General features: G+C 48.0%; 1 protein-coding gene across 2 annotated transcripts in view; it reads right to left on the bottom strand.

The window, feature by feature from the left end:
• The window catches only part of MDGA2 (MAM domain containing glycosylphosphatidylinositol anchor 2), a 504154-nt gene that overhangs the window by 74293 nt on the left and 417458 nt on the right, over positions 1 to 12403 (bottom strand). For both annotated transcript variants that reach the window (XM_072986938.2, XM_072986939.2), the window contains exon 10: positions 7673 to 7821. In XM_072986938.2, the coding sequence (XP_072843039.2) occupies positions 7673 to 7821 (149 nt within the window). The remainder of the gene's footprint in view (positions 1 to 7672; positions 7822 to 12403) is intronic.

Raw genomic sequence — 12403 nt, 5'->3', positions numbered from 1 at the left:
GGCTTCTGTGGGATCCTTTTCATCGCCAGGCGGAGGGGAAGTCTTGAGTGACCAAAACCCGCCAACTCATCCGAGCAGCGGCGATTTGCACAAGTCCTCCTGGCAGCGCTAACTTTCTGCAATTAAAGGCTTTCCTCTTACCCTACAGCTCCAAATGGCTGCCCCAAAACAGAAGAGGATCTTTGGGGAAGAAACTGGAATTGTATTTTTTTAAAAAAAAATTGCTAGGGCTGATGGAATCAAGATCTTTACGTGGCCTAGCTTATGGCAACAGGATTCCATCCATAATCACAGAGCTGTAGAACCGCAGAACAATCGAGTTGGACGTGACCTTCGAGTCCCACTCCCTGCTCAAGGCAGGAATCGAAATCAAAGCAGATCTGGCAGAGGGTGGTCTAATTTTCTCTTGAAGGCCCCCAGCACTGGAGCGCTCAGCACGTCCCAAGGTCATGGATACCATTCTCGTGCTGCTCAAACAGTTACTTCCCCTGTCACCTCTGGCTCAGTTGGCCCCTCACCAGGCCTGGCGTGGTAGCTTCCAGCATCCTCTCAACTGATCTTCCAATCCTGGCAACAACTCAGGCTTCTCTGCCCCTGCCTTCCTGATGGAGGGGCCGAGAACTCTGTGCTCTTGCTTATGATTAACTGAAGAGGTGGGGAAAGCAAGCAAGCTGGGCCTGATGAGTGGCTAGATTGGCTGAGGAGGTGGGGGGAAAGCAATTGCCGCCTTTACGAACTGGGACGAACCAGGACGAACCAAGACAAACCAGTTTGTGCCCATCTCTATGGATTGTTTTTGCCCCATGCTTTTTGGTTCACTTGCAGAAATTCCAAAAGGAATTCTACCTGTTGTATGTGCTGCTTGCTGGTATTTCTCTCCTCCCTCATGGCACTACCCCCATCTTTCTCCTGTCCTCTGGCCCTCATAACCGACTGATTTGCGGGAAGATACATGCGTAGGGCTTCGGCCACAGTTAAAGGGAATCTCAATGTGACTGTAAACTTGTACTGGGATTCCATTTGTCACTGTGGTTGAATCCATATTTACTCTCGTACATGCAAGCAAGGATGTAGTTTAAATCACCAGGCCAAAAGGAATCTTGGTGGGAGAAATCAAGCATTCATGTCAGCTGTTCTGTTTTAATCAATATGCAACGTGCGCCCCCGCAGATCCCTAGGTTGTAAAGCAGGGCGTTGCAGAGGGAACAAGAGGCGCACTTGAATGTTCAGCAAACTGGCTTGGAGCAGAAAATAGATGAGTTTTCAAAAACAGAAGATCAAAGAACGTAGAAACGGAGGAGAAGAAACAGCTCATCCACCAGCGGCTTCCAGTAAATGGGCTGGTCATTTGAGTGGGAGGAAAAATGGTGGGAAGACCCTTGTCAACATCTTTAGAAGGCAACCAGCCATCCTGAAATATCTGCAGGGCTGTGAAGGGGAAGATAAAGCAGGATCGTTTTTCACTGCTCCAGAATGAAGGACCCAAACGAGTGGGTGCCGTTTACAAAAAAAGAAGATATTGACTGTGATAACTGTTTAATGGTGGGATGGGTGGACAACGTCACAGGCGGCTTTAAAACAGAGGTGTTCTGATCAGGGCATTTCAGCTTCCCTGCATTGCTCGGGGGGGGGGGGGTGGTTGGGTTTTGGAGCTGGTGACTCTTGAGTGCCTCCCTAACTCTATGCTTCTGTGATTCTGTTCTGTGAACAAAGGCTGATCATTTTGACCTTCAGAATCTGAGAAGGAATTTGAATAAGGAGAATCTCCTATGATCCTTACAAGTGTGGTACCTTTGCGGGGGGCGGGGGGGCTTTTGATGTGTCCTTTCTGAGAAGCAAGACCGGTTGCATTCCAGGATGATTCCCCCCCCCCCAAATCACTACATATAGGATCGCAGCCTTAGCAACTTTCCAGCCCGAGAGCTTGGAGAAGTTATTTTTTCGACTACGAGGTGGAGATGATGGGAGGCTCAAGGAAGCCGTTCTTCTGAGCTCGTTCTCCTCAGAGCAACGGCTGGCCAGTCAGTGAATGTTTGCATGTGGGGGTGAATGATGGTGATTGCCATGTGATCCTTACAAACGGAGCGGCTTTTGCAAGTTGAATTTTTGCAGCATTATTGGGTTGAATTTGGTCACCCTCCAGGCCAGCCCTTAAGGCCAGTGGAAGACAGGAGGGCCTGGCGTGCTCTGGTCCATGGGGTCACAAAGAGTCGGACACAACTTAACAACTAAACAAAAACAACAACGGGCCAGCTAAGGATTAAAACCTTAGGTGTATAATCACAGAATCATAGAAAAGTGAAGTTGGAAGGGGCCTACAAGGCCATCCAGTCCAACCCCTTGCTCAAGGCAGGAATACAATCAAAGCAGATCTGCCAGGTGATTATCCAAGTTTTTCCTTGAAGGCCTCCAGTGTTGGAGCGCTCAACGCCTCCCCTTGAGGTAACAGTTTCCATTGTTGTACTGCTCTAACACTTAGGAAGTTTTCCCTGATATTCAACCCAAATCTGGCTTCCTGTAATTTGAGCCCATCGTTGCCTGTCCTGCACTTTGGGGTGATTCAGAACAGATCCTGCCCCTCCTCTGTATAAAGATCAAGCAGTCTTATCCATATGGCTCCCACTCTTTGTCTTGTCTTAATACCTTCGGGGTCTGAGAAAGAAGGAAATTTCAACATTTGCAAATCTGTTTGCAAATAGAGGATTCCTGAACACACCGGAGGCCGTTGCTAACTTTTAGCAAGCGCTTAGCCGATGTCAATGGAGGAAAGCCACCGGATGATCCCCCTGGTTCCAGGAGATCTCACGGCAATGAAGAAAGGCCAAGATTTGAAACCAGTAACAGAGATCAGCACTCATGCTGTGGGCCTAAACCAGGAGCATATAAACCCTGCCCCTGAACAGCTGCTATGCCCCAGATCTTTGTATGCTCAGCAGGAACTAGAGCTCTGAAAAGCCTTTGAGTTTTGCAGATCTAAGATGATGATGATGATGATGATGATACATTCTCTGAAACGGATGAATTTCTTTCTTCACTGAGATGGGCTTCCTCAATAGGCCATCTAGGAATCAGCGATGGATAGCCCCGAGGTTTCTTTGTCTCATGCCTGAGAAGGAGACAAGCAAGGATCAACCTTGCTATCCAGACCCCTGCAAGAAGAAGCGCCTGGGCACACAGGAAGGTCTGGGATGGTGTAGGGTGTGATTCCAGGGCACGGGTTTCATGCGCGTGCCCACGACACCGCCCCGCTTCAGGCAAACAGCTGCACAGAGCTTGTGTGTGTGTGTGTTGTTCTCGGTTTTTGTCTCCCTTTGGGTTGCAAGACACACAATTTTACGTAAAAGACGACTTGCAGAATCCACAAGGTAGTTAGGGGATTGGTTCAGCCTTCCCAATGAGCTGGGCCAAGGCGCTGGCATTCCGCTTTCCCGCAAAGGAATACGTGGCTCTGATGAGACTGGCCTGAAAAGTCGTGGTAGGCCCACCTCTGCTCCTGATTTGGGCTGGCATGCCCAACAGAGAATCGAGAGCTGGATGCCTCCCTGCCTGCTTCCATGGGGTTCTGGGAGGTACCATTGTTAAGGACACAGGGCAGTCTCTTAAACCAGCCAAACACATGAGTCCATCAATATTCTCTGCTCGGCTTGGCCCCAGATCTCCAGAGCCCTCGGGCAGAGAAAAGTGTTCCCAGCAACATCGTCTGAGAACTCTTGTTGCAGGTGATGTCAAGGAACGGCCCTTGGATGCTGTATGTGCGCAAAACAGGTGTGATCTCTTGCTTAAGCCACGGTCTCTCCCCAACACACGGTGCTCTGCATTGGGTGATCCAGGCACCGGTCCTTTCGCCCCCGGCTGCACCGAGTGGCTGGCATGCTGCCCATTAAAAGGAGGACAAAAGCACACGATTTTGACATGCGGGAAGCGAATCCTATTAACTGGACAACCATCCGTCTGATTTGCTTTTATTTGGATTCGTGCAGTGAACTGCAGGTTGGACGTAACAGCCTTATGAGCTCCTTCCAACCCCACGATTCTATGTTTTGTAATAACTGTTGTGTTTTCATGTACTGTCAAGCTGCTTCTCACTGATGGTGGTGATCCCAGTAGGTGAGATAGTCAAGGAATTGGTCCACCAGTGCTGCCCTTGAGTGAATTTCTGCAGCCAGCCAGGGATTTGAACCCAGACCTCTTAAATTCTCATCTGACACTTTCACATAGAAGAGACACCTCTCTGGACCACAGCCCACAGAAATCTCCCAGCCAACAGGTCTGCTGGCCACGGTCACTGGCCACACTTCCTAGAGGATTACGCTACAGAACAAGGCACATTTCAAACTTTAAGGTGGGTTTAATGCTATGCTGGATTAATCATCTGGAGGTATAAAGAAACATGTCATTTGAATCTCTTGAAAAAGCTGCCATTCCTCCCAGATCAAGATGTACCACTCTTTTGCAACAGGGGATCTCCTCCCCCTCCTCCTGCTCATCATCATCATCATCTTAGAACCACAGAGCAGGAAGAGACCCTACAAACCCTGTCAAGGAGACCCAGTGAGGAATCAAACTCCCAACTTCTGGCTCTGCAGCTGGAGATTTAAACCACTGAGCTATCTAAACTCAGAAAAGACATTGTCGATCATCCAATTTACGACATTGCTGAAGTTGTAATTTCCCTGCAAGATTGAGCACCAGCTGCAGAGGTTAAATAAACTTTTCTTTCCTTTTGGAAAAGTACTCTCAGTGAGATTTTTGCAAAACACACATTTGTTTATTTCAATGCAATGAATTAATTAACTGGTTAAAGAACTGAAAAGGCAGCTAATTGAAAAGCTGTAATCAGCTTACGAGCCTACTCATGGCAGCCTTGAATATTTTCAGGGATAAAGACAACTGATTTGTTAATCAATGACCAAATTAATAACATTCAATGTTCCCCACACCCCCAACTCCCTTAGTCATCATGCATCCATAATGTGGCCACTCAGACCCACAGCTACTGGTTCCCTTTATGCCAAGTCAGCTGGTACATTTCTGAAATGCAGGCTGGGGCCGAACGATGTCACATTGGCTTCTCGTCTCGAACCAGCTCCACTTCAGCATGAAAACAGCTGTCGTTAGCAGCCAGATGCATGTGACGGAGGAGCGCCTCTAGGAACCCACGTCCCGTCACTCAGGCTCGAAATGCAGGCTCACTGCAAGAGCCAACTTCCCCATCACGGAGACGTCAATCGTGTTCAAAAAGCAACTTCTCTTTTGGAGCGCTCTTTGATAATGCCTCATATGCTTTGCCCAGGGGCCTCTTTTTGAAACAGAAGCTCCGGCTCGTGTCTAGCACGCCCCCTGCCATATTGCCTTGTTGTAGGAAACTCGATTCATAGGTGTCACTCACAAGTTCTTAATGATGAACAAAAGAAAAAAAAGAAAATCAAAGGGCCCGTGTAACTCCTTGAGATGGAACACAATGCATTTACTGCCTGGGACCGATGCGGGCAGGCAGGCTCAAATGGGCAGTCGGCTTTAACGTCTTAGCAGGAACAAATGGGAATTCAAGGACTAGATCATTAACGTTCTGCAAAATGTCTTTTGATCTTCTGCTTGTCAAGTTATGTTCGCCAGTTTTGAAGCTGCCTGTAATTTGTTCACTTCGCCTTTGGGTTTTGCCCGGCTCGTGGAATAGGAAAGGGTTTGACGCAGTGAGCTGCATGGAGGAAGCAAAGCCTAAAGCTTGCCTGGGGTCCCGTGCAGCTGAGGAGCAAACACATGCTGAGGTCAAGGTGGTCCAAGCTGAGGGTCAGCAAAAGTGGAAGTGAACAGGGAGACATTGGATAAAGGCAAACCATTTTCATGCGCAGGCAGTGGTCCCCAGCCATGGGTCGGCCAGGTGTTCTTGGACTGCAACTCCAGAAGACTTCACCACCAGCTGCGTTGGCAGGAGCTTATGAGAATTGTGGTCCAAGAACATCTGGGTCACCCAAGGTTAGGAACCACTGCTCTAAGCGAGAACTAGGTAGCCGTGGGTCCAAGGATGGTGTAGAGGCACCTCCGAACAGCTTCTCTAGCCTGGCCTCTAAAAGAAGCCACCAGAACTCCACCCATATTTGAGATGCCTTTCACGAGAAGGTCATACCCATGAAGAACAATCGACTGGTCAGTAAACCTTTACTCCAGCTAAGCCTTTGTCCTGAACAGGAGGACTCTGGCTGCCTCTTCAGGTGGCAACACCCCTGAGGGTTCTGGGTCATTCTGTCTCTTCTCAACAACTTCCACTTCATTTGCCCTGGAAGACTCTCCCAACGTCTCCAGGTTTTCCAGAGCCAAAGTATGTTCTTTGCATCGTCAGGCACTGGGGTCCCCGGGTCCGCCTCTCAGGCAGCATCACAACAGTCTCATCCTGTGAAATCTTGACTCGCCCAAACACTCCAGCAAGTAATGGACGCCGTTTACACCCCATAGTCGCCAATAAGCTGGCAGGATAATCAGCACAGAGCACTGAGCCGACGCATGAAATCCCTACACTGTGACCTCATGCGGAGCAGTAGACTTCTTCTTTCTACTCATGTAACTTCTAGTTACTCGCGCATGCATTAGGGTTTAAGAAACTGCACCTGGACTGCTAAGCTTATCTTACACCCCTGACGCCACCTTGTATGAGGCCCTTAGATCTTGTCCAAAGACCTTTGACTGAAGCAATATCTTGAATAAGGGGAAACGGCAGATTTGGACAAAGGGCAGGGAGATTCCTCTTTTTTCTCTGCCCCAATTCCCTAGTGGCTTCTGCTTCCATGATTCCTCTCAACCCACTCACAAGGAGGTTAAGAGGTTTTTACTCATCCAGAAGCCTTTGGATCTGAATTGCATTCCGGCTTCTGATCTAGAGAAATCTGGGTTCCGGTTCTGATTCTTGAGCGGAAGACTCCCACCTCCTCCCTGGCAACAAGGCTGTTCTTTCCCAACTGATTTAATATGATCCCCAGATTCTTTCAAAGATGTCTTTACATGCCTTCACTTGGAAGGATCTGAATAAAATGCATCGATTGGTATTCACAGTAAAAGCTACTGCTTAGCATCTAGAACCGAAAAACAACAACAGCAAGGCCTCAGGTGCAAGGAAAGATCTGAGGAAGCTTGTAGGATGCACGGAAACACTTCTGACAAGCCCCCAAATATTTCAGATATCTTTGGACTGTAACTCCCAACATCTCACAATCAAGACAGTTGTAGTCCGAAAAAGAGAGTGAATTCACTAAGGTCTAGCACAATCAACTTGAGCCTCAAAAACCCAAGACTGGGAAAATATACAGCTTTACATTCAAAATGCAATGGGCTTCATAAATGAACTTCTGTGTCCCAGAGGTCTCCTTCCTTACCCCCCCCCCCCCAGCATTCTCAACCAACAGAAAACTTAGACTCATGGGATATATCTCTACACTCACGCGTCTGCTGAGCCTCAGACAGCCTAAGCAAGAAAAGCCTCTTAAATCTCCCTTCCTTGACCTGCACCATAGAAAAGAATCATTGCCCTTTTTTGGCCCGGCAAAACGATCTGCTCAATGGCATGGCCGATGCAGAACGGTCTGATTCACACCCATCTGCACATCAAGATGGGACCTGAGCAAATGAGACCAAGGTAACCTCGACGCCTCCAAAAACAAACGCCCGCCATCTGTCTCACCTGCCGGATCCCCAGGTGGTACGTGAGGATGCGATCCACGGCATCCGGATTCATTTGGGTCCATTCGAGGCTGTAAGCATAGACACGGGCTCTGTTCTGCCATAACGGATTGTAGGTGTCGTAGTAGAACTCCGGAGCATATGCTTTGCCTGCAAGAAAGGAATTGGAGGTATCAGCACCAGGCAGGAGAGGAGGAGAAAGAAAGGAAATCGAAGGAAGGAAGGAAGGAAGGAAGGAAGGAAGGAAGGAAGGAAGGAAGGAAGGAAGGAAGGAAGGAAGGAAGGAAGGAAGGAAGGAAGGAAGGAAGGAAAAGAGGAAAGGGGAAGGAAGGAAGATTGTTTTTCCACATTATGTTTTTAGCTGCTGGTGGTTTTATTCTCACTTCGCTTCTTCCTTCTCTGCACCAAGAACAATTCTGAGCCATATTCAAAGCATTTTCTGAAGCCCAGCTGTACAACTCTGTATCCAATAACCAAAATTGCACTAATACACTGAAATTAAATTCAAACACACAAACACACACACACACCACCCAAATGTATAGATCCTAATCCAGCACAATCATGCTGGATGGAGAAGAGACATCTTTTAAAGTCTCAAGGTTCAACCAACCACTTCAGCAAAAAGGGCTTCCAGGAGCAGATCCTATTTGGGGTGCCAGGACTCAGCTCCCAAACTCACATCGCAGGGACCGATGCACCCAGTGGCCATGCTCTTGATCTATGCTGGATGGATCAGGTACGCGTGGCAGCACTGAAGGCCGCTCGAGCTTTGGAACCTGCCACTTACAGTTTGCAATCAATGGCCAGAAACTTATTGCTCATCTTGCATAACTTTCATGGCTAACTGAAGCTACGATCTAGGCTTGACAATCCACTTTGGACCACAGCCCACACAAATCTTTCAGCCAGCAGATCCACTGGCCGTGATCCCTGGCCACGCTACCGAGAGGATGACACGACAGAGCGAGGCATGTTTCAAACTCTAAGGCAGGTTTAATGCATTGATGGATTAATCATCTGGAGGTACAAGGAAATATGATAGAGTTCCTCTTCCTCTCAGACCAAGAAGCACTACTATTATGCAACATGGGTTATCATCATCATCATCATCATCATCATCATCATCATCATTGTTACATAACAGCACTGATGTTACCTGTCTGTCATGGGTTTGGAGGGAAAGTTCCATCCTATGGGGAGTGGAAGGCGGGACATCAGGAGGAGGGGCTGTACTGTATAAATATGTGATGCCTGTGTGGTGAAGAGGAGATGCTGAGACAGACTATGAGACACTGGGTTGGGACGAAGCAGCAGCTGGGGAAGAAGAAGCTGTTGTGGGAGTCTGGGTGTCTGACAGGGTACTACTGTGTGTCAGAGTACCAACCTGATAAGTTCAGGTGTCTGTGGGTTAGCCAGAACTGATGGGTTCAGGGTCTGTGCTTTAAGTTAAAGGTTCTAGGTGAACCAAACTGTATGCTTGTGTGTGTGAGAATAAGCCACGTTACTTTATTTTATTCACCTGATTGTTTTATTTACCCTGTTTGTATTTAAAATAAACCTTATTCTTTTATTGTTTAAAAATCCATCCCTGGTCTGTGTGACTTATTAGAGGGAATGGTTGGTGGCAGCTTAGTAACTGTGTGATAGATCCCAGTAGGTCTGGGTTTGTCACATTGATTGGTGGCAGCGGTGGGATACGACTGGTCCAGTTGTCCAGCGGTCCAGCAAAGCCTTGGCAAGTGTGCCCAGAGCAAGGGGGGTCTAGTCAGGGACAGTCTGAGGCGCGTAGGTAATCTTCTAGGTGTACCTCACGGGGAGGTGCACTAGTAGAAGAACGTGCCAACTGGGGAGACTTAGATTAAGGTGCTCTGAGGCAGCCTGATTTTGGCGGGAAAACGCTGAGGCAAAACTGCGTAGCAACAGTGAGCTACCTTGCCAGCTGAGAGGCCCAGCAGAGGGGGGTAGGCTCTGACTCGATACTGTTGCAAATTTAGTGCTGAAGAACAGCAGCAATCTCTAGGAGAGCTGGTTCTGAGGCAAGAAGGAAAAAAGTGGTCGTTTTATTTTGAGGCTTGACTTTTTAAAGCAGCCTGTTCTGAGGGGGGATTATGCCCTTGACTCGAAGTCAAGTAACAGACATGGGTGAAGTGAAAGACCCCCAGATTGACCAAGGTTCTGAGGATGAATTTGGCTCAGTGCAAGGTGACAGCACAGGAGAGCAAGACCCAGAACTCAGAAAAATACTCCTAGCCCAACAGCATGAACTGAGGGTGAGGGAAATGGAAATCAGAAGAAAAGAAAGAGCTGAAATCTGTCAGGCAGAGGCAGATGCCAAGAAAAGGGGAATGGCCATGAGGATAAAAGAGATGGAACTGAAACACCAAATTAGACTGGTACAATTGGAATTGAAGTTCCTAAATAAGTTTATTAACAATTTATCAGTGGAAGAAATGTCAAAGAAGGAAAAGTATGAGGCTCAGGTCAGACAAAGTGAGCAAGATCTTGAAAAATATACTCAGCAAAAAGACATTAATTTAAAAGAAATCAGAGATAAGACTGAAGAAAAAGTAAAAGAGATAAAAGCTAGGGCTGAGGAAGAAATTTTACAGATCAGGGCTGAGTTTGAGGCCAAGCAAAAGGAGCTGGATTTGAGAATAACAGGGAAAAGCCAGCAAGGGGGAGGGGCCCATGGTGAAGGGAAGCCCTCAGACATGAAACTAAGACCTCAGATTTTGGAGGGAAAACCAAAACAGGATGAGAAAGACTCAAAATACACCAGAAAATGTTATTTCTGTCAGGGAAAGGGTCATCTGATCTCAGAGTGTGAGAAATTGAAGCAGCTAAAAGGAATGGTGCCTCAGAATTCTAGTGGGACCAAGCCAAAAGCTGTGTTCTGTGTCCAGAAAGAGCAAGGCTCAGTGTCACAGAGGGAGCCTGTTGCCATGGCTACTCAGTCTGGAACAGCTACCTATGCTGAGCAGGCTGAGGAAAATGGTCCTCTTGTGGAGGTAAAGCGCTGCTTGCTGATAAAAACAGATTCTCCGTTGTTTGAGACAGCAGGAGTGGACGTAGGAATACTTGACCGTCAGTATAGGGGGCTGCGGGACACTTGTTCCCAGGTAACCCTGTGCCATCCAGATATTATTCCCCGGGAGTTTATAATCCCAAATGAGAGCATAAAGGTAGCAGGTATTGAGGGGCAGGTAATCTCTCTGCTAGTAGCAGAGGTACCTGTCAACTTTCAAGGCTGGAGGGGAGATTGGCGGATAGCGATTTCATCGACTCTGCCAGCAGCCGTGCTCGTGGGAAATGACCTGGCTGAACATGTGAAACGGGTGCTAGTGATTACACGCTCACAAGCCACCACAGGGACAGTTCAGGGGGGTAATGATGAGCCAGAGACGGAGGCAGAGGGGAGTTCAGAAGCTGTGGTGGAAACCTTAACCACAGACAGCAGATTTGGACAGGAGCAGAAGGCAGACGCCACTCTCCAAAAGTGTTTTGAACAGGTGACTGACGCGCAACTAACACCTGAAACCCCAGTGAGATTTCTGGAGAAAAAGGGGATTTTATATAGAGAAACCCTGAGAAATATCTCAAAAGGGGGAGATGGGATCAGAAGTCAGCTGGTGGTACCTGAAAAGTATCGCCCCATGATCTTACAGAGAGGTCACTCTGACATGTTTGCTACACACTTAGGAGTGAACAAAACACAGCAGAGAATCACACAGAATTTCTACTGGCCTGACATAGGGAAGCAGATCAGGGAGTTCTGTAAACAATGTGATGTGTGTCAAAGGCAGGGGAATAACCGCGACAGGACCAAAGCAAAGTTGTGCCCTTTGCCTGTGGTTGACACTCCGTTCAAATGCATAGGGGTGGATATTGTGGGACCTTTGCCCAAGGCCACAAAGAGGGGGAATAGGTTCATTCTAACAATTGTGGACCATGCCACAAGGTATCCTGAAGCCATACCCTTGACAAACATCGAAACTAACACAGTGGCCGATGCTTTGGTGGGGTACATGTCCAGGAAGGGATTTGCCTCAGAGATAATCACAGATTTGGGCACATCGTTCACGTCAAAGCTCATGAAACGCTTATGGCAAATCTGTGGAATTAAGCTCAGGGAAGCCACTGCCTATCATCCTGAAAGTGATGGGGTAACTGAGAAGTTCAATGGGACTCTAATGCGCATGATTAGGGCTTTCTTGGCAGAGAATCCAAACAATTGGGACCAGAAGCTGCAATCCCTTTTGGTTGCTTATCGATCAGTGCCACAAGCCAGTACCGGGTTCAGTCCATTTGAACTTTTATTTGGGAAAGGGGTGAAGGGGCCCCTTGATTTGATCGAGCAGGGTTGGGGGCAGATCGCCCAGGGTGACCCACAAGACGTTGTGACTTACATAGACACCTTGATGAATGACCTAAGGAGAAACCTAGAGCTAGCAGCAGAGACCCTGCCAGCTCAAAAGGTCAGAAAGAAAGCTTGGGATGACCAGGAAGGCAGGGAGAGGCGCTTTAACCCAGGGGAGGAAGTGCTTTGGCCTAGGCTCTGCAGAGAGAGCAAACTGCAGCTGGGTATCCCAGAAAGAAAATACTTGGGTCACAAGGTAGGGGGAGGAGTGATAAAACCCCTGGAGGCCAAAATAGAAGCTGTTCGTGATTGGCCCAGACCCAACACCAAGAAAAAAGTCAAATCATTTCTTGGGTTGGTGGGCTACTACAG

This window comes from Pogona vitticeps, chromosome 1 (assembly GCF_051106095.1).
Source record: "Pogona vitticeps strain Pit_001003342236 chromosome 1, PviZW2.1, whole genome shotgun sequence".
NCBI lineage: Eukaryota > Metazoa > Chordata > Lepidosauria > Squamata > Agamidae > Pogona > Pogona vitticeps.
Note: the sequence above shows the minus strand (reverse complement) of the source record. Positions and strands in the feature narration are given on the sequence as shown.